Below are 26,034 nucleotides of genomic sequence, written 5' to 3'. Positions count from 1 at the left end.
TTCCTAACGAAGGTGCAGACCAAGGGCCACCAACACAACAACCTGGCCAGAATCCTACGCAAGGCAATCTGTGAACACGGGGAGGACGAGGTCAAGGGGCGCTTGGACGCCTAGTACCTACCGACCACCCCCACGGAAAGACACCCGGATTACCAAGGCAACGAGAACGAGACGCTAGATCGAGACATCCAGACATGGGAAGTCAGAGTTGCCCTGCAGGATCTCAATGGCAGGTCCGCCGCGAGTCCCGATCGAGTGACCAACAGAGCGCTCAAGAACCTCAACGAAGCGACCATCGAAACGCTCACGAACTTCTACAACAAGTGCTGGCAAGAAGGAAGGCTGCCCAAGCAATGGAAAGCAGCCAAGACGATCCTCATCCCCAAGCCTGGCAAGCCGCCCAACATAGAGAACCTCAGGCTGATCTCGCTCACTTCGTGTGTGGGAAAGGTCCTCGAGCACGTTCTCATGAACAGGTGGCAGCGTTACCTGGAAGAATCGGAGCTTTACCCAAATTCCATCATCGGGTTTCGGAAGAAGCTCGGGACGCAAGACGACATGATCTTACTGAAGGACGAGATCATCGACGATACGACGGGCACCAAGGACAACAGAGCCATACTCGGGCTGCACTTGCAGAGCGCCTTCGATAAAGTGAGGCACTCGGCTATCCTGGCCCAACTATCCAGACTAAACATGGGCAGAAGGACATACCAGTACATCAAAGACTTCCTGACGGAACGGACCACCGAAATCTGCGCGGGAGACCTGCAGCTCGAAGAGAAGAAGCTGGGCAGCGTCGGAACTTCGCAGAGCTCGGTGATTCCCGCTTCTCTTCAACCTCGTGATGATCGGGGTGGCCAACCGGCTAGAAAGAGTAGCGGGAGTCCGGCACACCATCTACGCCAACGACCTTACGCTATGGGTACCGCGAGGAAGCGACGGACACATCGAGACAACGCTGCAAGCGGTCAACGCCATCGAGGAGCAGCTGGGCGGGTCTGGACTCGTTTGCTATCCGTCCAAGTCAGAACTGCTGGTGATTCCACCGACAGGAGAGGGCAGGAAAAGAAAGAACATGGAAGTCAAGTACGAGCGGCCCAAGATCACGGTCAAGACAGCGGGAGGACAAGTAATACCGGAGGTCGAGAAGATTCGAGTGCTCGGGCTGCTCATCCAGCGAAATCGAGTCAACGGTGAAACGGTCAACAAGCTCGCGGGCAAAGCGGCCGCGGCAATGAGACTCATCAAGAGGGTGTCCAACAGAAGAGCGGGGATGAAGGAGGAGAGCCTGACTAGGCTCGTTCAATCCTTCGCAGTTAGCCACATAATGTACGTGGCCGCCTTCCACAACTGGAGGCCGAGCGAACGTAACAAGATAGACGCCACCATACGCAAGGCGTATAAGGCGGCACTCGGCCTCCTCGGGAGCACGAGCACCGAAAAATTCATGGCGCTGAGAGTCCACAACACGCTGGACGAAATAGCCGAAGCACAGAGAACGGCGCAACTCGAGCGTCTCTCTGAAACGAGAACCGGAAGAAAGATACTGCGGGACCTTGGCCTCGAGCCGAGGGAAGGCGACCGGCAGAAAGACGTACTACCTATACCGGATAGCATCAGCAGAAAGCTCAGGGTCTGCCCGATCCCGAGGAACGTGAACCCCGAGCACAACAAGGAGCGGAGGTTGGCGAGGGCCAGGGCGCTCGTGGACCTCCACGCCAGAGACGAAGGCGCCATGTACGTGGACGTGGCGGAGTATCGAGGCAGCAGCGACGCATACGCGGTGGTGGCTGTCGGGGCGTCGACGGGTGCAACGAAGACCGCGGCGAGCATCCGGACTCGAGAGGCGCACCGGGCGGAAGAGGTGGCCATCGCCTTGGCCCTCTCCGACCCCGGATGCACTACAGTGTTGTGTGACTCTAGAACGGCAGTGAAGAACTACGCCAAGGGCACGGTATGTAGTGAGGCTGCCCGCATACTGCGCAAGGCCGAAGACATCGGACGCAAAACCGCTGTGGTGCTCAAGTGGTTTCCGGCCCACATGGGCAGTGACGTGTCGGAACGCGGGAACGTGAGCCACAACGAGACGGCCAACTGGGCCGCGCGAGGACTAACCAACCGCGCAGCTGCAAGCACGGCCGACTCGGAGTGTTGGTCGCGGTGCAGTGCCAAGGACAAGATGACCACCTTCAACGAAATAGTGAAGTGGTACAGACTTAACAGACAGACGATGCCGCCACCTCACCCGGGGCTTACCCGGGAGGAGGCAGTGTTATACAGGCAATTACAGACGGGGTCCCTGCTCACCCCGGTGCTAGCTAAGCACGTGTGTCCGACCGTGTACGCGAGTGACGTCTGTAGACTGTGCGCTAAGGAGAGAGCCACCGCGGCTCACGTTCTTTGGGACTGCAGTACAAATCCGCGAGAAGCCAGTGAGAAGACGACGATCCCGCCGCAGCTAGAGGCTGCAACGAGGACCTATGACCAAGATACACAACTAAAGGCCGTTTAGCAGGTCGCGGCAGCTCTAGAGAGGCAGCGACCTCGCGAAACCGAGGAGAAGGGGGGCAGCACCCCCAGGAAGGGGGTGGCGGCCCTCTCGGATCCGCGGAAGTAGCGAGGAACCAAGACCTCAAGGAGCACAATGCACGAGACTGACGTAGTGGCCGCGTCGCGGTAAAAGCTTGTCCTCCCTGCGTGGAGGGAGCCTAACCGACTCTGCAGGCATATTTACTAAAGTTGTTCTCTCTCTCTCATTTCATCCACTCGCGTTTCATCCACTTTCATTTCCATTAATTTATCGTTTCTTTATTTCATTTATTAAGCACAAGTAATTTCCTCCATGTTGACCTTGGTGTCAGTGTTTGTTGGCTTCTTACGACATGACTAATAAAAAATCGGGCCCCTCGGTTAATCCCCTTTCTTCTGTATATATATATATATATATATATATATATATATATATATATATATATATATATATATATATATATATATACACAAACAGGCGAATTTAACATGCAGTATAATATAAACGCACAAGTAAAATAGACACCCTTGTGATAGCACTAAAATAATATAATAGTATCGAGAGTGGTAATAATGCAATCGCAAAAGCAATAACAGGAATATGGTTTGAAGAGCGGGTTTTTGTATACTGTAGAACCTCGTTGATACGTTCCCGTTATGTACGTTTTCCCGGCGCCAACGTTCGCAATCGAGAGCACAAAAAATGACCCACTAGAGTTACGCTCATTTTTTACCGGTTCATGCGTTACACAATTTTTCGGCACCAACGTTCATTACGTCGCCAAACTGCGATCGTATGATACGTTTTCTGGCCGCTAGATCACATGTAAACAAGACAATGCGCGAGGCGCGCGCGATCGAGAACAGTATATGGCTGCCTGCCGTGGCAGCTTCACCGCAATGCTCGCCCGCCCGTCTCAGGTCAAAACGCCTGCGTGCACTCAGTTTCTCATTTCGGTATCAGCAGAACATCTCCGGGGTCGTCGCACGCGGCATTCACAGCTATCACCGCCAATCCAACAGCGATAAGCACCTTCGCCTTCTGGTTCATACGTTCCCGGAAAACACAATTTTTTGGCACCAACGTTCAGTACATCGCGAAACTGCGGTCATATGATACGTTTTCCGTCCGCTAGATCCCATGCAAACAAGACAAGGCGCTCAATATCAAGAACAGTATATAGCCGCCCGTCTCACGTGAAAACGACGGCGCGCACAGTTTATTATTCCGGTACCAGCAAATCATTGCCCGGGTCGTCGCACGCCGTATTCACAGCTATCGCCGCCAAACCTATTGCGATAAGCATCTTCACCTATCAGTTTTACAGCGCGTGGCAAGTAGTACCATTGGTAGCGTACTGCACGCTTTCAGTAGACGATAATCCAAACGCGCCGCCGTACCCTGCTACATGCGACGGGATGTGGGCAATACGTTTCGCTTCGGCGGCATCAGGCGTCACCCAGCATCTCGATTTCGTCTCGGTTTTGCGTCGCCCTCTTAAAACACCACGCAATAGGAAAACAACGAAACGGGGCTCGGGCCGCCGAAGCACCACCAGCTCGAGGCTTGTCGGCGTCTCGTGCCGCAACGGTCCGCACGACGCTTCGCATATCAACAATCGATATCAACAATAGTTGACTCTGTCAATTTTTTAGCTATTCGGATCCTACGTTTTCCCGGTTAGTACATTTTTTCTCGAATTTTTTCCGCGAAACGTAGGAACGAGGTTCTACTGTAATATGTTTTTCCTCACGCGGAAACAACGTTCATCTTTGTAAAAAAAGATGAGCGCTTCATCTGCTGTTCTATTTTCTTTGCAAAGGTATACCAAGAGCCATATCTTTGCACGTGTCACTACAGCTTGGCACAGAAAGCCTTGGACCATGCAATGCATAACCTTCGTGCGTGTTCGAAGGCCCGACTTAGGCCCTTTAATGAGCGGGCCCGAGTCCAGCCCGGTCCCATGGCTTCAAGCCCGAGTCCGGCGCGGGACCGGGCTCGTGCAGTGCTCTCGTAGTAGGTGCAACTTAAATAACCCCAGATGGCCAAAATTTATCCGGAGTCCCGTACTACGGCGTGCCTCATAATTAGATCGTCGTTTTAGCACGTAAAACCGCAGAAATCTTAATAGCAAAGTGTTAGACAGGTATACGATGTAAGCATAGCAGTTTTATCGGCCGTATAAACTTCTAAACACTCGCTTACTAACTAAATTGACAATCATTGTGTCAGCGCGCCCCGGTGGCCTCCCCGGTTCCTTGTGCGCGATGGGAGACCTCAGCGCCTTCCTTACAGCCTTCCTCCCTTGCGCGCATGGCATCGAGCCATCATCATTGGCTCACCCTCGCATGTTTTAACTCGCACACGCAGCATACGGCGCGCGGCCACGATGTTATCACACTTGGACTTTATACGCAGCATCATGGCGACGCCGACGGCGCAAATGCGCCTGGAGTGACCATATAATTGCTATCGCGATAAAAAGAGCGAACGCACTTTTTAGGTGGCTGCGGGACGAAGGTAGCGCACAGGAAGCGGGTGCAGTGGTTTGCCGGGTGAAGGCTTGGCGGGGTGGGGACGTGTTTATATTTTCAAGCTTTATGTTACTCGATTTGATTCCTAATGAATTATGTGACTTTGTTATCCAACTGTTTTACTTCACGTTTGCTTTCTCTCCGGAACCCACGTACCTATAAAGCAGAATTACTGCAATGTTAATGCCATAGTAAGGCGTCTGGAGAACAGTGAATTAGGTTTTGATCTATGTTAGATCTGTAATGGGCAAAAGGTACAACAGAAGGTCTCTGGGCTGATGTATGCAGACAACATAGCGCTAGTAGCGGATAATGCAATGGCTTTACAGAGACGTGCGAATATAAGTGGCAATGCAGCGACGAATTAAGAGTAGCACCGAGAAATCGGAGCTTGTGATCTTTAATGAAGAAACGAGTAATGGCATGGTATCAATTCGATAGGAAGTTATACTGAATGTAAAAAAATATAAATACCCTCATGTATGCACAAACGAAGGAAATACCTGCTCAAGTCCACTAAGATAGCCTATAAATGAAAGGGAAGCGGAATGCAACAGTAAAGAAACGGAGCACTTTGGGGCTACCATAAATACGAGGCGGTGCGAGGACTTTGGAAAAGTCTAATGGTGCCAGCGCTAACATTCGCAAATGTAATTTTATGTTATAAATCAAAAATCTTGTCGGGGTTGGAGTTTTACCTGAAGGCGGTGGGCCGACAGGCTTTGGCGGCCCACTGTAAAGCAACAAATGAAGCAGTGCAAGGTTATAATGGGTTGGGTTCAGAGACGTGCAGAGCAAAATTAGTTTTGATGAAAGACTGAGGAACACGGATCAGAATAAATGGGCGGCTAAAGTGCGCAAGCATCTGTGCCTGAAAAGCGTGAACACTGAATGGAGGAACAGGTCAAGAGAGCTGGCGACCAGGTACAGGGCAATTGAAAGTGTAAATAGACAGCCAATAGTCATCAGAAAGAAAGGGAGAAAAAGAGACAGTGAATTGGGTGCTAAGAATGGAAACAAAACAGACCATGGAGATTTACAAGAATAAGAGGAAATTAGTAGATAAAATCTGTATGATAACGCGAAGGAAAGCGCTTTGCTATTTAAAGCTAAAGTTTGTTGCTTAAGGTCAAAAACATACAGGAGCAAATATATGCTACAGGACGGGACATGTTTGTGCTGCAAAGAAAGCCTGGAAACGACTCGGCGCATCGTAATGAAATGCCAAGATATTGATCCAGCGAGACTCGTCGGGGGTGTTCACCTTCCAGAAGCGTTGATATTCAAAGATGGAAGCAAACTGGTCAGCATTCGATATACGTAAGAGATGATTAGAGTATTGGTGGAAGAAAATCAGGGAAGATGTTGATAGAAGCGGAGTCATTGCAAGTGTAGGTAATGGTAGATTATAGGGATAGATGTTTTAAACACAAAAGTTAAGATCGAGATGAGATAGACAAAAGGCTAGATAGCGATCGACGTAGTAAAACCTGATTAAATCAAGCAGGCTAGAGCACTATTTGCCTCAGCCCCGCTTCAAAGGGGAAGCCAATTATTAATTCACCGGCGATTAGGATACCCCTCATGCGAAATTTGAGCGCAGCTCTATACGTGTCTTCATTTAGATATATACTGAAACATCAAACCGATCACCGCACCGACTGGAAGAGCCGCGACGCGCGGCGCTATTTATAGACAGGCCACGCAGTTGCCGTTTTCCGGCAACTACAGCTTACGCAACCCTAACCTTTACCGGGAAACGCTTGCAGCGAACGCTATGCGCGAAGGCGAGCTTTTTGGTACTTCCCTTTCTCTCGCACGGCCGGTGCCGCCGTTGCCGCGGTTGCGCAGACATGAGCGCCATCTGGTGGTGCTTCAAGGTGGCTTCCTCCGCTTTCTTCCTCATGCTTCCGCTGCATCCTCCTCCTTCGCTTTCCTCCTCGCGCTCTCTGCGCTCGCCGTCTTTTATCCGTCGCTGTGCTCCGCTTTCGCTCCATCTTTCGCTGTGCTCGTTCACTCGGTTACGCCGAGGGACGCCGACGCTTAACGCAGGAACGAGCGCCTAGGTGCTGTGCTCTAAAACATCATTATCATCATAATGATGGGAACGCTAGGTCGGATAGCAGGGAGAGCGGAAAGCCGCCGGCCGCGCGACTGAGTCGCCCGAACCTTGGACCTGTGTTTTGAAGAAGCCGTGAAACCTCGTGGCTTATAGTCCCTATTCCTCGCAGTTATGTGACAGAGAGAGAAAGAGAGAGAGAAAGAAAGAACACCGAGGTGAGGGGCGCATTCTAGAGTGTCAAACGCGGAAAAAAGAAAGGGTCAACCGAGTGCAGATGCTAAACAAGACAACGTCGACGTAAGTGCTCGTGAAATAAGCTATGAAATGAGTGCGTAATGAACATTGCACTGCCTAGACCTAAAAAAAGGTCTGCAGTATTGTGTAAATAAGGATAAAGAAAAAGAGACTGAATAGAGAGCTAAAATCGACATGTAATCATTGAATCATTTGAACCAGCATGCACGTCTACCTTGTCTTTAGCGTGGATACTTGATTGAGCCTTTCTGTTCTTAGCTTATAGTCGCGATCGACAACACGCGAAACACTTGTTCGCGCGCGCGATGTAAGTTGGCACTCATGAGTGCAAAGGAGGAGGAGGAAAAACTTTATTCTGGTCCTGTACAAGGTGTTGCCACCTGCCTGGCTAGTTCCATGTTGGGACCGGGAGGTCAAGCCTCCTAGCCCTATCACGGGCGTACTGGACAGCCAGGACTTGAGGGATATGATCAGGAGATCTGATCATTCCTAAAAACCGATTCCGGGAAATGCCAGGACCGAGCGACCCACACTCCCAGAGCAGATGTTCAAGCGTGCATATCTCCTTTTTGCATGCTTTGCATATAATATTCATGTCTGCAATGTCATACCGTTTCTTTATTTGTGCAGGTGAATAATAAGACTCTGTCTGTAATTGCCTAAGTGTAACTGCTTGTGCTCTGTTTAGCCTATAGTGAGGGGGTGGAAACTCCCTCCTTCCCATGTAGTAATGTTTTGTAATTTCATTGTATGTAATGAGCGTATCTCTATGTAAGTTCTCCAATCCAGCAGAATCAAAACCATATGTAAAAGCGGCCCGGTCTGTAAGGTCGCGGGCGACGCTGTTGGCCGATTCATTTGGATTGACAGGAATGCCATCAAGTGAACCAAGGTGCGCCGGGAACCAATAAATGTAACGTGTAACATTTGTTTGCCTTCTGTTAATTATTCTCGCAGCCTGCGGGGCAATCTTTCCCCTATTGAAAGCTCTAATAGACGTTTTCGAGTCGCTATATATTTCGTTGAATCTATCGTCTGTTAGTGCCAATGCAATGGCAACTTGTTCAGCGTCTTTAGGCAAAATGCGTTGAAAAGTTCGCCTGCTACGCGCAGTATGTTTCAGTGGCCACTATGGGGGAATGTTTCATAGAACATGAATACAATTTTCATGCCGTGGCATGAAGGCATGGAATATTTGTTTCAAATAGCTTCGAAGAAAATCTCACACACGCAGTGCAAACAATTTCATCGTGCTTGTTCCGCGACATCGTTGCCGACACGAATAAGTTGTGCTAGAAATTTCGCGCGCGCATTTTGACCACTGCAACCAGCCGATCAAGGATCCTTGCCAAGAGAACTATTGTGCCTTGCGGGTACGCTAGCGACCCTTGGTAGAGCGTTAGTTATCGCATATTGTCGTTCACATCAGCTGCTCTGTCCGATACCCGCGGTGCAGATGCATAGATATAAAAGTGTTTTAAATTTCTACATGCGCACATTTTATGTGCAGTGCATTTTACGATTCCGTCATGCGCAGACTCAACTGCCTGGCTCCTATCGGAGCCGGCCCGTGGCGGCCAATAAGGGACGACCACGGGATGGGGCACAACAGGCCGTGCGCATGGCACCGGGTAAAAGGCTTTCCGTTTTCTGTTCGGTTTGTACAGTTTGATGCGCCTCATCATGTCATACTGAACCATGGCGCCGGTGGCGGCGTGCTGGAACCGGTGTGCTGTTGCACACTATGGTAGCACTGGCGGCGTGCGACGCCCGCCCAGAGCCTACGCAAACGAAATGAGTAAAGCGGGCTTCTCCCCACAAGGCCCCTTACGGCGGTGAAGCCCATTTTGACGAAGGCATCTTTAGCAAGATACGTTCTCACTGGCGCGCGCGCTGGGACAGCTCTTGAGGCACGTCGAAAGCGGAATTTGCTGGCTGTCGCCTGTAGAAAGGAATTGCCTCATGTTGCAGCAACCATTTGTCCGTCCATAAGTGTCGATCAGACAGATTTTCACGGCGAAGCTTTATATCGCTAGCCGATTCGTCCGTCCGTTCGTCTGTCGCCTGTACGCCGAAAACTCCTCCGGCGCAACCCCTTGCGCATGCGAAAAAAAAAAGATACAGAGAGGCGCGCGATTGGCTGCACCAGTAGTGACGTCGTTGCTCTCTGTCGCAGCTGAGCGCGCGCGCAGAAGTTTCTCTCGGGCTCCGAAATAGGTAGGCCACGCCTCACACATACTTCTGAAGAGCAGGCAGCTTTCAATCAGCAATGCTGCGTGCAGAACCGGGAACGAGCTCTACGGCGTGCTGATGCTGCAGCCCGGGTACAAGAAAGGCTCGTGCAGCTGAGTGCAAGCAGCAACTGCGTACCGAGGATCCGGCAGCCTACCAAGCCCTCGTTTAATGAATCGTCGGTATAAACTCAGTGATAAACACCGGAGCCGCACGTTTCAGCTTCTCTAGGTAACCATCTGTACGGAGTGCTTGCGCGGTGATTTTTCTTTAAAAAAATTATGGGGTTTTACGTGCCGAAACCACTTTCTGATTATGAGGCACGCCGCAGTGGGGGACTCCGGGCCACCTGGGGTTCTTTAACGTGCATCTAAATCTAAGTACACGGGTGTTTTCGCATTCCGCCCACACCGAAATGCGGCCGCGGTGGCCCTGGTTCGATCCCGCGACCTCGGGCTTAGCAGCCCAACACCATAGCCACTAAGCAACCGCGGCGGGTGGTGATTTTTCTTTAGAAATTTCTTTAAATTGCCTAGTGAATATAGCGAACTTTTGCTGGTTCAGTTCGATTACCTGAAGACGCTGGGATTACTTGCATATCAATTCGCAATGCCTAGGGGGGGGGGGGCAATCATAATTATTTTATTCGCCTGTGTTGCCATGAAGAGTAACGTCGGAATGAAATTGAGTATAAGATTAGATGCCCGTTTTATGCAGATACTACAAAAGTGACAATACATTTATCATACACACAACCGTTAGCTAGTTTAGGCCAATGAACGATTGTTCATCACCAAGAACAACTGCTTTAATTTCCGGTATATTCACTTTCATCATGTCTACATAGACGGCGGAGGAGGAGGAGGAAAGAACTTTATTGTCTGCCCTGCGAGTTGGTGGGGAGGGCCAAAGGCCCCGCCTAGGTGACGGCCAGGAGTTCTTGGGTCCTGGCGGCATCCTCGGCCCGCTGGACGGCCCATAGTTGATCTTCGAGTTCGGGGCTGAGCAGCGCGGCTTCCCAGCGCGTGCGAAGGCTGCTGCTAGATGTCGCGTTTTCTTTATTGTTATTTATCCCTCGGCATTCCCATAATATATGCTCCAGAGTGGCTCTGGATTCACATGTTTTGCATTTGTCCGTAGGATATACATCCGGATATATGATGTGCGAGAGCGCAGGATTCGGATATGTCCTAGTTTGTAACTGCCGCCGTGCGACAGACTGCTTTTTTGTCAATTTTGCGTGAGGTCGCGGGAATAGGCGCCTCTGTAATCTATAATGTTTCGTAATGTCATTATATGTTGTCATTCTGTCCTCCCACTCCCACTCATTTACCGCACCGTCACGTCCGGAGGGTGTCGGGGCGTCACTTGCGACTGCGGCTCGGTCCGTAAGCCCTCGAGCCGCGTCGTGTGCCGCCTCGTTGTTGCCGTCCTCCGCGAGGGTGTGAGCGGGTGTCCAGGTGATGTATAGCTTTCTTTTGTAATTTTGGCCTCCTGCAAGAATTCGTAGTGCCTCCGGGGAGATTCGGCCGTTGGCAAAGTTTCTTATTGCCGTCTGAGTGTCGCTGACTATCACGGTTGCGTTAGTCTGAGCTACTGCGAGCGCTATGGCTACTTCTTCAGCTATCTCGTTACTTGTTGTGCGTATCGTCGCGCACGTCTTGCACCGTTTCTCCCTATCGATTACGGCTGCCGTAAACCCCCGTCTGCGACTGTAGACGGCGGTCCAAAATATTTTATTATTGAAAGTTCCGTACCAAGCATTCCAGGCGTGTAGGATGATGATGATGATGGCCACAAATATCGGGCTGCACTGACAACGAACAATCGGTCAAGATAGCCGAAGGTAGAACGAGGTGGAGGAGGAAGTGGCTCTCAAAGGATAGACGCGGTAACTATCTCGCGCAACTGCGGACGCTTCAACCGCATAGTAGGACAAAAAAAAAGCAACAAAAACGATTGTATAACTCAATAGCTACATAAATAATAATGCAAATAACGAGCAACTGCAATTCAGCAGTCGGTCTATCACAGGGAGAGAAAAAAAGAACCTCGAATAGGAAAAAAGAAGAAAGAAAATACGGCAGATCCAACGCACTTGTTGGAAGTAGCGTTAAGTGAAACTTTCATGAAACGTTTCATTTAGAGTTATGCAAAGAGACACATGCTACGTGCAATTTTATTTTTGTTTTATAACTCTTCACGTTCTTCTCACATCGCAGAAGTCTTGGGTCACCTGGCTTCGCGGTAGAGCGCATCTGGTTTCCCTTTAGTAGTTACCCTTTAATAAAGCAACGATGTCCTTGAAAGCGCATATTTGTTGTACTCAAGATATTTAGGTAGCGTATGTTGTTTAATTGCGTAATTCCGTAGAGAACAGATTCAGTGACCGGCACATTTGTTTGGGTCGTACAGGAACATTCACATTTCGCTAAAAACCTTTGGAAAAGAGTGTCGCGCGTATCGCTGGATTGGCCTTGCTCAAATTTCACCCAAAAATCGCGTATTGTAGTCTACGTCGTTCAGTGTTACACTCGGCGCAGTTAGTTGCCTGGTGTTCAAGAAAAAAAAATTGAAAGTTGCATTCGTTTATGGGGGGGGGGATGGAAGCTGCTACCGGGAAACGGCGCTAGCATTAATTTGTCTGGAGAAAGCAGCCGTTGAGAGCGCTACAATACGATACCGCATGAGCGCAGTCACGTGATGTTATAACATATTTCGCGGGCTTTCTTTAAACGTCGAACAAATCACCGCACAGCATGTACGTTGTCACAAAAAATTGGATCGGTTGTTTCTGAACCCCTTCTACAACGTAACGAAATGCACTTAGCCCTAAAACTAATATTTAAAAAATTGAATAATTGATATCAGTTAATTAACTGATTAAGAGGAATATAAAAAATATTTTGGGGAGCGCCACATGACGGCAAACCATATGTCGTTGTCTTCACCTAGCTGCGGCACGTGAACCACTTTGTTTTTTTAAATAATTGGTTCAAGTTACGTGAAGCACCCTGTATATGACCATGAGCGTGCGACTTGTACTTCACACGATCATGGTGAAATTTACCGCGTGCCACTTAGCGCACGTTTAACGAGAGGCGTAATCTTTTCGATGTTCTGTTGGCGGTCGTTCAGTAGTACGCGTCGATGTACTAGTCGATTCATAGTGAACAACTTCAGGCACATAAAGACCTATGACCACTTAGCGCAAAAAGAAATGAAAAAGAGAAGGGGACGAGGGTAGCGGGGGCTAACTTTCGACTGTCTATGTCGAAAGTTGACAGTCGATAGTTAGCGCTTTTAATTACTTCTGCGCTAAGTAGCCATAGGTTTTGTGCGTATGAGGTAATACTGACTGTCGTTTGTACGTGAACTCTTGAAACGAGAAGAGTGGCGTACTAGTGGGCGAGTTGACGTCAATCCTAGAAAAGGAACGAAAAACGGACAACCAGCTGAAGAAGGAAGATGGGGCACGTTCTCCTCAGTTAGTGTGAATTTGTTCTTGTAATTTCTTTCTTCTATGTCTAAAAGAAAAAAAGAACATTATGGGATTTTACGTGCCACAACCACGATCTGATTATGAGGCACGCCGCCGTGGGGGGGTGCTCCGGAATAATTTCGACCATCTGGGGTTCTTTAACGTGCACCTAAATCTAAGTACATGGGTGTTTTCGCCCCCATCGAAATATGGCCGCCGTGGCCGGGATTCGATCCCGCGACCTCGTGCTCAACAGCTCAACACCATAGCCACTGAGCAACCACGGCGGGTTAAAAAAAAAACTTTATTAATAAAGGGAGTGGGTGAAAAGGGGTCAAAGAGCGATGGGTGGCTCCCTTAGTCCAGGCCTCCACTGGCCTTGGCCCCCCGTTGGACTTGCTGGAGGAGCGTCCTCTGCACCCCCAGGTCCGAGCTGGCGAGCTGTACCTCCCGCTGCTCTGCTATATATTGTTTGTTCGTGTTAGGCTGAATAGCTAACTCTGGTGGCATTCTTTCACACGTCTTCAAAATGGGGGAAAGGGTTGGTCTACCGCCACACCACGGGCTCGATATTGTGTAGGGTAGAGTGCGTGAAGTTTCAGGAGGTGCTGATAAACATCGGTCTGGATTTTTTCTGAGGTTTGTGGCCTCTTCCCCATTTATGTGTTTGTGCGGGGAGGCGTATTTTTGGCGTGCCAAACGCTGATATTCCAACATTTCGCGTGGGTGTTTCAGCATAGGCAAGACGTGTGAGCAGGGCTGCTCCGCTCAGTTGCAAAGATGACGAGCTAGAGCATCAGCCAGTTTGTTGCCTACAAGGCCTGAGTGTCCTGGACACCACATTACAGTGTGGTAGTGTTGCAAGTTACGACCTATCAACCTAAGGGTAGTAGAAGGTGAACGGTTTTTCATAAATAAACGGCATGACCCTTGAGAGTCAGTTACTATGGTTGAGTAGTGGCCTCTCTTCTTCTGATGTTGGATAGCTAGGGCTATGGCTGCAGTCTCCATAGACGTTCACCTCTTGCATGGGCAAACTGTATGAAAAAGCACACGGGTGTTCTCGAATTTCGCCCCCATCGAAATACAGCCGCCGTGGCCGGGGCTTTTACGTCTCGGAAATATACTGCTTTGCCTTCGCGTTTCTTTCACCAGCGGCACTCGAACTCGGACGCGAAAATGAAACACTAAGTCACTTTAGACAGACAAAGTATTCTTTCAATAACTTTATTTTTGTTAATTTCGTGGCAATAGGTTGATCATTAAAAGAGACACGGTCGTCGCTGTGGCTCAGTGAACCTGTGGCGCTGCTAAGCACGAGATCGCGCTCTCGATCCGCACCCGCGGCGACCACATTCCGATGGGGGCGGAATGCAAAAACGCTCCCGTATGCCGTCCGTACTTTGGGTGCATACTGAGAACCACAGGTGGTCAAAATTAATCCTGAACTGTCCATTATGGCGTTTTTCATAGCGCAGTGTGCAGCTGCGACGTACTGCTAGGTACTAAACCGCATAATATAATTAAATTCGAATTTCATGAAACTCCAGGCCTCGAGTAGTACATTGTCTTAGGAGGAAGAAACTGGGCGATAAACGCTCAAAGGCAAATTGCCTTCCATTTACATAGCACTTTTCCTTTATAAGGATATGGATAGTTTATCGAAAAATTTAAATCCCGTATATAATTACAAATACACACTCAGGAAAATAACACTGCCGGGGGTGGATTGTGTGTCGAAACGCCCCTTTTGCACCCTTACTTTCACTGAAAATTTCAAAAATTGGTGTGCTTGTTACCAGGGGCGCGATCGGAGATATTTTGTTCGATACGCGTTCTGTTCAGTTGCTGCAACGTCACAAAGTTGCAGTATGCAAAATTTGTGACAGCGGGGCGGAGAGAGCAGCCAATCAGGAAGCGGTCACCTCCCCGGAAGTTTACCTCCATCGTTTGTCGTCTGCTTGCAAACAGTATACTACAAAGCCAAATGTTTCTCGTCTTCCAATTGAATGAAATCTTTGTCTAAAAAAACGTATTTTTTCTTCTCAAGCCCAAACACGTTTTCAAATAGCAGTACGTGTGACTACTGCAATTTATAACTATTAGGTTCTTTGCGTCGTCCCTAGGTGGTGTCGCGCACAGCGAGAAGGAAAAAGAAAAAAAAAACGACGGGAAGAGTGGCGCACTTTTCAAGAGGCAGCCACAACATCCCAGTGGCTCGCTGGCACCGATGATGTTGTCGATTTCTCTGTCCAACCAACGAATTATTTGTTTCGAGAAACAAAAACGACGCCGGAATTCACATTCTGCCATTTCTTCAAACGCGTTTCGCACCCCCGCCCACTCTCCTCCTTCCTCTAGAAACGCCAGCGAAACAACCGGTTTCCAACGGAAGCGCCATTTTCTAGAATTAAACTATGGATCGGATTCAAACGTGCCATTTGTGCCATTCCGCAGACGAAAAGGCCGTCTGTTGGATCCAATCCAATCCAGCAGACGCGCCATGCGAAGCCGTATGATCGCTCTAAACTTCTCAACTCCCGTCGCGTTCGGACGAAATGCTCGGTGGGCGGATGATTGACAGGAGCGTGTCGTCATTTTGACGTCACCAAAAACGGGGCGGCGCCCCGCGGCAGGCGACGTCAGCGCGGCGTAGGCCAATCGCGGGCGCCGGTAACCGAACGAACGCGCCGAACAACCATCTCCGATCGCACCCCAGAACACCCTTAGTGCACCCTTGGAATAATTTCACGGTGCTAAAAGGGTGTTTTGTGCGAAACCTACACCTCGCAGAATTCAAGGGTGCACTGGCACGGGCACGGGCATTTAAATTCAAGGGTGCTCGGGCACTCAGCATTTCAAACAACTAAAAAGCCTTACGGGTTTATTTTCCAGTGGTCTGCGCCAAATCATTTTTGAGCTCGTCATATGGTTAAAGTAGGCTATGAATGCCATCCTGCTACCTCGTGTATGTGGCGTCCCCGGCGGTCAAGTGGAGAGCCGTTTCTTTTATTTACAACCCTGCCTGTCGCTTTTTTTACCACTGGCTTCGTTTAAATTGATTAGGGTCGGTGCTGTTATATAGACCAGCTGTCAAGCGTCAGCGAATCAGTACGTCAGTCAGTCGTAGTTCTTCACCAGCATGTTCTTTCTGGTATAGCATTGACGTCCGCGCAATACCATGCACAGGAGTCTTGCAATGTTTCATGCAGTATCATTTGGAACAAACATTCCCAGGTACATGCCGAGCAATTTACTAGCGATAAGAACACCTCCTTTATTATGCAGGTGGCTCGCGTCGTTCGTAAAGTGGAAAGACAAATGCTTGTCCTCTTCTGCTTCCTGCCTTTCACATCTTTCTGCTAGCTTCGCTTGAATAGTTTCACCTTAATGCTGATTTATACACAAATTTAAGTTCTGAAGAGGACGTGGCGTCAGCCTATCAGAGCAACTGGAGGCCCTACTGCACTCTGAAGGGGCTGTATTATTCTCCGTGTTCGTTTTGTGGAGTGGTCGGGAGGTAAAACTTCCGACTGGCAATCTGTAGGTATGCAGTTAGAATCCAAGCTGAGCTGGGCTTTTTTTCCTTCGCTTATTTACACGTTTACATGCTCTAGACAAGGGCCCGAATAGACAAAACCATCTTACGCTAAAGTTGTTCGTAAGAGAAAATTCCAACTAAACCTGATGCTTGACATATCCTTAACTATTGGCGGCCGGCCAGTGGCAAAGAGCACTCATGAAAGAAAAGTTTTGTGAATTCAGCCCAAGGTACGCTGTGGGCTATACAAATTAGCATTTCGTGCTGGGTATTGCAGAGTTATTATTTAGTTCCTTTTTTTGTATCTGCGGTTTTTCCTCCCCTGCAGTCCTTACAGCACACTGCGTATTTACGAGGGTAATTCCATAAGTTTCCGGCATAGCATGTAGAACTTACATCAGTTTCAATATGGCCGCCTCAGGCACGCAGCGCCATGTACTAGGAGGCTAGCGTAAGGGTTTCAACTCGGCGCACCTGTTTGTCGGTAGTAGGCATTCGTTTGACAAACACGAGGCATGCTCAGTGCTGATAATGCTAAAAATCGAGTACGAGCCGTGATTAAGTTCCTCACCAGAGAAGGGGTTTCTCCAAATATTATCAAACAACGTTTGGATGGTGTCTACGCGGAAGCTTCCCTTTCGTATTATACAGTGAATTCGTATTGCTGTAGAAACATAGAGCATTGATAGTGGTTGCCCCGTGGAGGTGACAACCGTAGGAGTGGTTTCTCTCGTTGAGGAGGGAAGTGCTCAACGATTCATGGCAAAGCTCACTGCAAGATGGGTGCCCCGAATACTTTGTTCTGTGCAGAAGGAACATAGTGTGACCTGTTCTCTAAAGTTTTTTGGGCTTTGCCGTGAGAATGAGAGAAAAGCGCTGGAGTCGATTTCCACCGGGGATGAAACCATGGTCCTTTACTACAATCCCCTTTCCAGAATCGAATCCATGTAATGGCGTAAACCAGGAGAAGCGCCACCGAGAAAGGCCAATGTGACTCAGGTCGACCAAGAAGACCATGTCAACATTCTTTTGGGATTGCCGCGTGATTCTCTTGATCGACTTCAAGGAAAGGAATACCGCCATGAACGCACAGTATTATGCCTCACTTTTAGACGAACTGCATGATGTAGTAAACGAGAAGAGGTGAGGGGTTTTCTATCATGGCGTCCGCCTGCTTCACGACAACGCTCTAGTTCGTACGGCGAGCGTTGCGATGGCTGCAGCGAAGGACGGTGGCTTCGAGGAGATCGAGCACCGAACTCTATAGCCCAGACCTGGCGCTCAGTGATTGCTACCTCTTCACAAAGCTGAAGAAAGGTCATTGCGGCAAAAAAATTGCTGCTGATGATGAAGTGAACAATGCAGGCCGCGGACATTTTGAAGAAGAAAGTCCAGGCTATTTTTTGATGGGCATAGAAATGTTAGTTCAGAGGAGTGAAAAGTGTGTTGAAATGAAGGGAGATTAACATTGAAAAGTGACGCAGTTGTTTAAATTCTGAACACCATTAATAGTTATTCAGTACGGAAACTTCTGGAATTACCCTTGTACATCGTTTGCTTTGGTGAGGCCAGCACGGCGCGTGCGATATTGGGCTAGTCATAACAACTGCACGCTGCACTTGTGTATGGGCACGCCCTTGCGAGCCGTCGCAGAATACGTAATGTCATGGCTGAATGCCCCCGTGGAAGCTGACACGCCATCGCAAATGAAATCCGTAACCGCTACAGACCCCACCATCAGAAGCGCTGAAGCGCATGTCCTCGTCATCTTCCGTAGCTTCACTATAGCTGGCATGGCACCGCAGTTAGCGGTTACCACCGTTGCTACAGCCGCACAAAATCACTATTGCTTGAGAAATGTGTGTGCACAGCTAGGCAAGAGCTCGGCGCACAGTCAAGATATATATACTACATATACTACTTTCGTGAGACCGGTTTTGGAGTACGCTAACACAGTTTGGTTTCCCTACTCAGTAACTAATATAGCAAAACTGGAAAAAGTACAGCGAAAAGCGCTGCTGTTTATTTACAACAAGTACAAGCGCACAGATTCACCCACTAACATTGCGGCTATTTCGGGTTTAGCGACACTATCATCGAGAGCGAAACAAACACAGCCCAAATTTTTATTTAACTTTTATAACTATTATAAGATCGACCTAACAAAATACATGTTTTTCGCAGTCACGGTCATCGAGACATAAACATGTAAACGTCATAACAGAATATTCATGCCATAATGACACATTCATGTACTCTTAATTCCCCCTCGTGATAAGGGAACGGAATCGCCTCGACCCTTCAGTCATTTCTGCAGATTGATTATCTCAGTTCACATCACGGTTAGAATCCATGGCAAGTAATCAGTAATGCAGTCTTATTCAGATAATATGCCTTTCAACTCTTGTAAGCCATGCTGATTATCGTTAAGGTGTTTACTGTTATTTTTGTTCTCGTTTGCTATCCTTGTCATGATGTATTCACTGTATTGCCGTGATCGTCTCCTAGACATGTGATATCTCTGTTTTTTTTTAATATTTATTATTACCTTGTTCTTTTGTGTTTTTCTTTGGCTTATTGACACGCATTTTTTACATGCGCTTTTATTATCATGTATTTCATTTTTGTATGCCCACCTGCTATGGTCCCTGATAGGACTAGCAGTATTGAAAATAAATAAATAAATAAAAAATAAATAAATAAAAAATAAATAAATAAATAAATAAATAAATAAATAAATAAATATTGCATGTTGACAGAACTGAGCCTACAGCTTACGTTTAATCTTTCGCAGTGTGATCTTAAGAGTTCATTCACACTTTGCTGCGTCTGTCTTGCATCCCTTCAGTCTTCAATGTGTGCAGAGGCAATATTCAAATAATGCGCACAGGAACGCGTGTCTCGGTACCGCGGTGGTGAGCTTACATATAGGAAATAGAGCATGCCTGCACGCTGGTGAGTCCCTCAATGTGTGTCAGGTAAAATTCTGAGGTCCATAGATAACCTGAAGTCTTGCGAATAAATTTGGAGGCACTGGTGGGTGCACTCGGATGAGCATAACTTTCGGCAACGTGTCACTCTGGCTGCCACAGGAACTATTATTTGTGAACGTAAGTACTTAACAAAGGACCTTTACAGGCAGGAAAGTTTAGGGCTGCAGACTCTGGAGTTGTAGATTAAGGTTCAATTAAATGTCGAAAATTTACGTGCCAAAGGCACGATCAGACAATTAAGCGTGCCGTATAGTGGGGACTCCGGACTAATTTTGACCACCTGGGGCTGTTTAGCGTACACTCAATGCATCAGCACACGAGCATTCTTGCATTCCGCCTTCATTGGAATGCAGCCGCGACGACCGGGATCGAGCTCGTGACCTCGTGCTCAGCAGTGCGACGACATAGCCACTGAACCACCGTGACGGGTCGCCGTTTCAGGTACTGGTCAGTAGCATAAAAATTTGCGGGTAAAATTCAAAAGACAGTAATTGCTAAAATTTGATAGAGTGGGCCGGCGCAACGGCATCTGCAGCAGACGCTGTTCTTGATGTAGTCCGCCTATGGAAATGTAGTGCTCTCCAGCTGAGAAAAGCGTCGTTATACGATAATTTTCATCTCTAATGAGTCCTCACGCACTAGGTTGCACGAGCTGAACCCTTCGTTCGAACTCCGACCTACACCCGGGCTTCACCGACGTGCGGCATCGCTTTTATAGTGGTTGTGGTTGGGAGTGGCTTTCACGAAGACGTACACTACTTTGATTGGAAGGACCGACAGGCGAAGAGGACATTGAACATTTATTGTGCCACTGTCATTGATTTCAGCCGGAGAGACAAACATTACCCATCGCATTGCGACGACTGGATGATCGGCCGTTGTCCGTGCAGATGCTACTCGAAGGCCGTCCCCATCGCTCGTCGGCCCACAAAGCTGTGAAGGTACTTTTGTCGTTTTTGAGGGCGACTGGCTTGTGTGAACGCCTTTGACTCACTCAGGCCCTCCGTGCGCGTGCGCGAGCTCACCATGTCTTCCCCACTCCCTTGCTCTCCCTATTTCACCTTTCTATTCCCTCTTTCCCGTCTCCCAGAGTAGGGTAACCAACCAGATGCATTTTTGGTTAACATCCCTGCCTTCTCTCCCTTTATCCGCCTCCTCCTCCTATGTGCACGGTGTGGAGAGATCACGAGGAATCAAAAGGCAGGATCGAAAGGGCAAACACATGCGTCGCCCTTTCGAGCATATCCAGAAATCCTCATTTTTTTCCCTGTGAGCTGTGCTTCAAGTCGTCGCCTCGGATAGTATAGCTCAGCAGGTCGACTTACTTATGGGCGTCTCCAGGATCAACGAGATATGTATGAAGCATTCCGTGACTGCAGGGCGCCGCCGCCGTTCTCGAAAATTTCTTTTTTATGACAAGATCTGCCGGCCGTCTACCCGTTTAATTGACACAGACTTAATTTTTATTCATGGTTAACCTGGTTACTGGGTGCCTACAATCACTGCTTTTATAGCTCCGTGCTTGCGCCATCCCAAGGCATAAAAACCAAGTGTCCCGAAAAGCAAACGGTGAAGCGTACACCGCGAAAACAAGTCTGTTTAATGAACTGTATAAAAAAACTGCATCTCTGGAAACCGTAGTTAGCAGGTCACTTGCTTGCCGGTCAGCAGGAAGCCAGCGCCGCTGACGGTGGGGTTTGTGTGGAACTGTATCTTCATCTCGTCGTCGAGGAACTCGATAGTCCCTGGGTAAAAAGGGGAAGGAAGAAAACGAAGATGAAGAGCCGGGCATACTGTAGCAAGTTGTACTTAAAACACGTACAGGATGTTTCAGCGAAGTCGTAAATCTTAGAAAAAAAAACATGAAAGACAATGGCGAGTTGGGGGTTGAATCGGGTGTATGAACCGTATAGCTTATTGTGAGGTGCGCTGGAGCGACAGCGTTTGATCGATGTTAACTAGAGGTTTTAAATTGCCTTCCAACTTTTTGTCATCGGTTGTCATCATTATCATCATCATGATCATGGTCATACTCATACGTTGTGTCACATTTTTAGAATGCCCTTATGTTCAGAATCGCCCACGAAAGAAGCCAAAGCTAGGAACAGACATACCCGATACGAAAACGTGTCCGTAACTTCTCAAGGAATACACTGACTTAAAAAAAAATAAGAGAGAAGAAAATAAACTCCCTACGGTAGAAATGAAGTTACATTTGTTTGACACATTATTTGTGGCGGCGGACACCATAAGTTGTGCTGTCAGTTACAACTTTTCAGACTACAATTCACTAATTAACATTTTTTAAAATTTCTGTATGGAAATAATTCCTATACCACAACCATTTTTACTCGTTCGTCTACAAAGTCTACCATCGAGTAACTTGCTGTTTCACATAGTTTTGTCCCGCAGTGCATAAGGAAGGCTTTCTGAGACAACCATATTTGGTATGCCAGTGCATGTCTGGACAAACCTGCGCACGTATGTCGGTGCCGGAGCCGGTCGCTTTTTGCGGCCTGTATACTGACTTGGTTCTGTAAAAATACACCCGGCGACAAAAGTTTACGGACCACGGGATCTCCGAGCAGCCTGTAGAAGTAGCCAGTAAAACTGTAAACGACAATGTTGTTAGCATATACTATTCCAAGTCCGAAATGCAAATACCAGAGTGCGTTATTAGGTTGCGGAGATATTCAGCTTTTTCTCAGATCTCGTGCCCCGCAACAGTATGTCGCCGGGTGTACGTTTGAGAGCGCTGTACTCTGCTTTGCCGGCTATGGCTAGGAGTGACTTTCACAAAGTCTTGTCTTTCGGGCCTTAAAATGGCCCGACAGCAGCACGTGTAATGACTGTGGTCGCGAGTGGACACTTGAAAACGTCACTGTGTGACGGCTAGAGTGAACAGAAACGATCGCTCCCGGCTGCTCTAGCTAGCGTTGATCACACACCATTGTCAGGGCAAACAGTTTGGAGTGCCGACATCATAAACCGGCGCAGCAGAGGGCGACCAAGCCACTGCTGCAATTATTAAGGACCACAAACCTGCACAAATGGCTTTATAGTCTTCGTTGACGTTCATTGTGCTGCACCTGATCCTGTGCTGTGATAGTGACCGCTTATCGTGACTGGCTGTGATCGTGCGCATATGTGCTCTCTGTACCTTTGTCTACTTTATTTTACTTATCTTTCTACCATCCCCTTCCCAGTTCTCCGGTGACCAAATTTTTCGTTCTGATTAACCTACCAGCCCTTTCTTATCCGTGTTCTTAAGAGCGCTATATTTGAGATAGGCAAACGCGCAGGAAATAATCTTATTCGTATTTTTCTTTTTTTCAGGGGATGGTGGATGCTGTCTTATTGCTACAGGGGGTGTTAGCTAACCTGACATTCAGCGCCGGCGACTTCTCCATCTGGGTGCCGCTGTCCATAACAAAAAGCGCGCAGCCAGTCCATTAGTTCACAGTCGCGTAAAAACGTGACAACGAGACCTCCTTTCGCACTATGCGTGGTCCTTCCGGAAAAAAGAATTACGCGATGGCACACGCATTACCTAATTTTCCTCTATTTTTTCAGAGCCGGGAAAGCAGAACATCGTAATTCATGAAAACAACAGCATCTGGTATTGCTGGACATGCTTTGCAAATATTTAAAATACATTTTATGCCCTAAAACCAATATCTAAAAGAATTACACAAGCCATCTTAAGTAAGCGCACTATACAAAAATATTCTGAGCACGTCAAGATAACCAGAAACAATATGCCGTTGGCATATTGTTGCCAAACATCACTTTGTATTATAAAAGAAATATATGTCTTTCCTAATTACGTGAGAACACTGTTCATGTGAAGTTTTCTACATGCTATGATTTGTATCTACTGCTTATTTTCACCATATCTTAAAGCTCATATAAACAGCAACCTCTGGACGAAAAATGCCCAGTTTGTCAAATGCGCTGCCTGAAGTTCTGCTTTCACTTTCAATTTATTTTATCTCTCTCTCTTTATTTACTTTGCCGTAGCGGTTGCATACTTTTTGGCGACTGACCATGGGCGCCGCTTTCTTATTCCCGTTTTTGGACAGTGGGAAGCGATCCCGCGGGACCCACGCGTGCGACTCGGCCGATCACACTCACGTGTGGCTCCGTACGCCTGCTTGCCGCAAAAGCGGAGCGTGCCGAACTGCAGGTAGTCCTTGGAGCAGCCGGGGTCCTGCTCCAGTTCGAAGGCGTCCATCTTGACCTCGAGCGCGCAGACGCGGAAGTCGTGCTTGCGCAGCGTGTAGATGCAGTGTATGCCGCCCGGGTATCCTCCGCGCCGGAAGCCCGGACTCATCAGCTGGAACGTCTCGGCCGTGATCACCTGGTCGCAGTCTGCTGGCAGAGAGGCGTGTTCCGTGTACGGGCACGCAGAGTGTCTAACCGAGTATAATAACGCATGGAGGGAAACATGTCGCCTGCACGCGGCCGCCATTGCCACGCTTCATCCAGCGCGATAATGGCGGGTAGTACATGGATTTGTCAAAACTTTGCCCTCATGGCTTCGAGCAACCTTCTGAGTCTTGATTCTGCAACGATTCTTTTCATTTAACGTTCTTATCTTACTCTTCGTCATTGGCTAGGACGGCGCTGTTATCAACAAAATCGGCCACACGGCGCGACGGATGATAAGAAGAATGGGAAATGAAATGAATCGTTACGAAATACGGACCCTGGTTTCTTATTTCAACTATAATTGTTCATCGCATATTCTATGTGCATGGATCAGTAACGTCACGTAGGCTAATTTCTACCGTCGTACTGTTTCTACTATCGTGCTATTGTGAACCTGGTGCGTCTGAACGCGACCAGGCTTGTCGCTCCCTCCTTACTTTTTCTAGATGAAAGTGACTTAACTTTTCGTTTGTAGCGTATTTTGCTTTGTTTACGAGCGACGAGTCTTTGCACATTTAGCTTTCTTTTTAATTAGTGCGGCCTGCGGTGATTTGTTCTGTTCCAATATATTGCTGTACGCTATTCTTTGTCATTGTTTGACTTTAGTCATTGTGATCTGCAATCTTGTGCTTTTTTTCCTTTCCTTTCCTTCCTCCATTTCTGTGTTTCTGTCCCCCCTTCGTGAGGAGCGGGCAGGCGTTGTGCCTTTTCCGGCTGCAGTTGGCAGCCTGCTCCTTCCCTTCTTTCTAACTCCGTCTGTTGCATATATGTTTTCAAACTAAATAATAGCATTAAGGAATAACTGACGGGCCGAATTATCCGATGTACATTTAATGGTAGGCTACATTATACGAGCGAATTTTACCTTTGCAGAGAACGTTAACCAGGCACAAGCAACGAAATAAATTTATATTGCTTTACGGTGTTTCAGTGCCAAGTATGAAACAACGGTGGGAGTCATTGAAGCTTACGCTGCGCGCCATAGTACGTGGTTGGGTGAGCACTATAGAGTGTAGGAATGACTACTGTCACCTTCTCCGGGCAGGGGAGACGCCACGCAGCCGCTGGAGATCTGCTTGACGTCGATGCGGAAACCCGAGCGCTCGTACACGCCGTCCGTGTGCAGCTTCAGCTCGATGGAGTTGCGTCCCCGGGGGAAGTCCACGATGACTGCGCCGACCAAGCATTGTGCCTCACTTGTGGAATGCACTCTACGCGTAGTGCACGTCTCACGGAGCTCACTTTGAAGCATACCATAACGCTCCTACGAAATAATCTATAGTCGTATTCGCGAGTATTCCATTCAAAGAGACGCCTGGACAGCGGGACAGATCTCATGTAATCGTCGTCATCACCATCATACATTTATGTCCACTACAGGACGGAAGGCGCAATCTCCAATTACCCCAGTCTAGCGCTAGATGATTGCTACTTGCGCCTGCACATTTCCTAATATCATCACCCCACCTAATTTTCTGCCGTCCTCTACTGCGCTTGTCTTTCTTTGGCACCCATTCTGTAAATATAATGAGTGGTCCACCTGCTCTATGCATTGCATGACCTGCCCAGCGCATTTTTTTTTTCTAAATGTCAACTAGAGTATTGCCTATGAAGTTTTAAAAATCGCCTGTGGGAGATAGCATAATTCTTGTCCTTGAGCTGGATCATTCGAAGAGGCGGACATTACTTGCATGAGAAATCAAAACACACATTGAACAAATTAAATAAATATATATTAAACGTCTTATTTATTTACTTTGCGGCACATATTGCAATTTGCAAATTGTAGCTGGTGAACTTGCAGGATGTATCCACTTGCAATGAATTTCCAGGATGACACCAGTTTCAAGGCATTATTTCCCAAAGTGTGGAACGAAATACATAGACGTTCCAGTTACTGTTTTACTTCAATTCTTAGAAGGAAGTTTTGTTAAAAAGTATGTGGAACAACAGTGCATCTTTAGAACAAGTT

The 26,034-nt window shown here is 48.0% G+C and overlaps 1 protein-coding gene and 1 pseudogene across 4 annotated transcripts in view; one reads left to right on the top strand and one right to left on the bottom strand.

Moving 5' to 3' along the window:
* Positions 1 to 468: 468 nt before the first annotated feature.
* LOC135906733 (uncharacterized) lies at positions 469 to 2,620 on the top strand (annotated as a pseudogene).
* Positions 2,621 to 21,208: 18,588 nt separating this feature from the next.
* Positions 21,209 to 26,034, bottom strand: part of LOC135906715 (cubilin-like) — a 52,913-nt gene continuing 48,087 nt past the window's right edge. For all 4 annotated transcript variants that reach the window (XM_065438299.1, XM_065438298.1, XM_065438300.1 and 1 more), the window contains 3 exons: positions 25,095 to 25,232; positions 23,766 to 24,002; positions 21,209 to 21,376 (listed from right to left, as the gene is read on the bottom strand). In XM_065438299.1, the coding sequence (XP_065294371.1) occupies positions 21,273 to 21,376; positions 23,766 to 24,002; positions 25,095 to 25,232 (479 nt within the window). In that variant the 3' untranslated portion in view covers positions 21,209 to 21,272. The remainder of the gene's footprint in view (positions 21,377 to 23,765; positions 24,003 to 25,094; positions 25,233 to 26,034) is intronic.

The sequence above is a fragment of the Dermacentor albipictus genome, chromosome 1 (genome assembly GCF_038994185.2).
Source record: "Dermacentor albipictus isolate Rhodes 1998 colony chromosome 1, USDA_Dalb.pri_finalv2, whole genome shotgun sequence".
In the NCBI taxonomy this organism is placed as follows: Eukaryota; Metazoa; Arthropoda; class Arachnida; order Ixodida; family Ixodidae; genus Dermacentor; species Dermacentor albipictus.
Note: the sequence above shows the minus strand (reverse complement) of the source record. Positions and strands in the feature narration are given on the sequence as shown.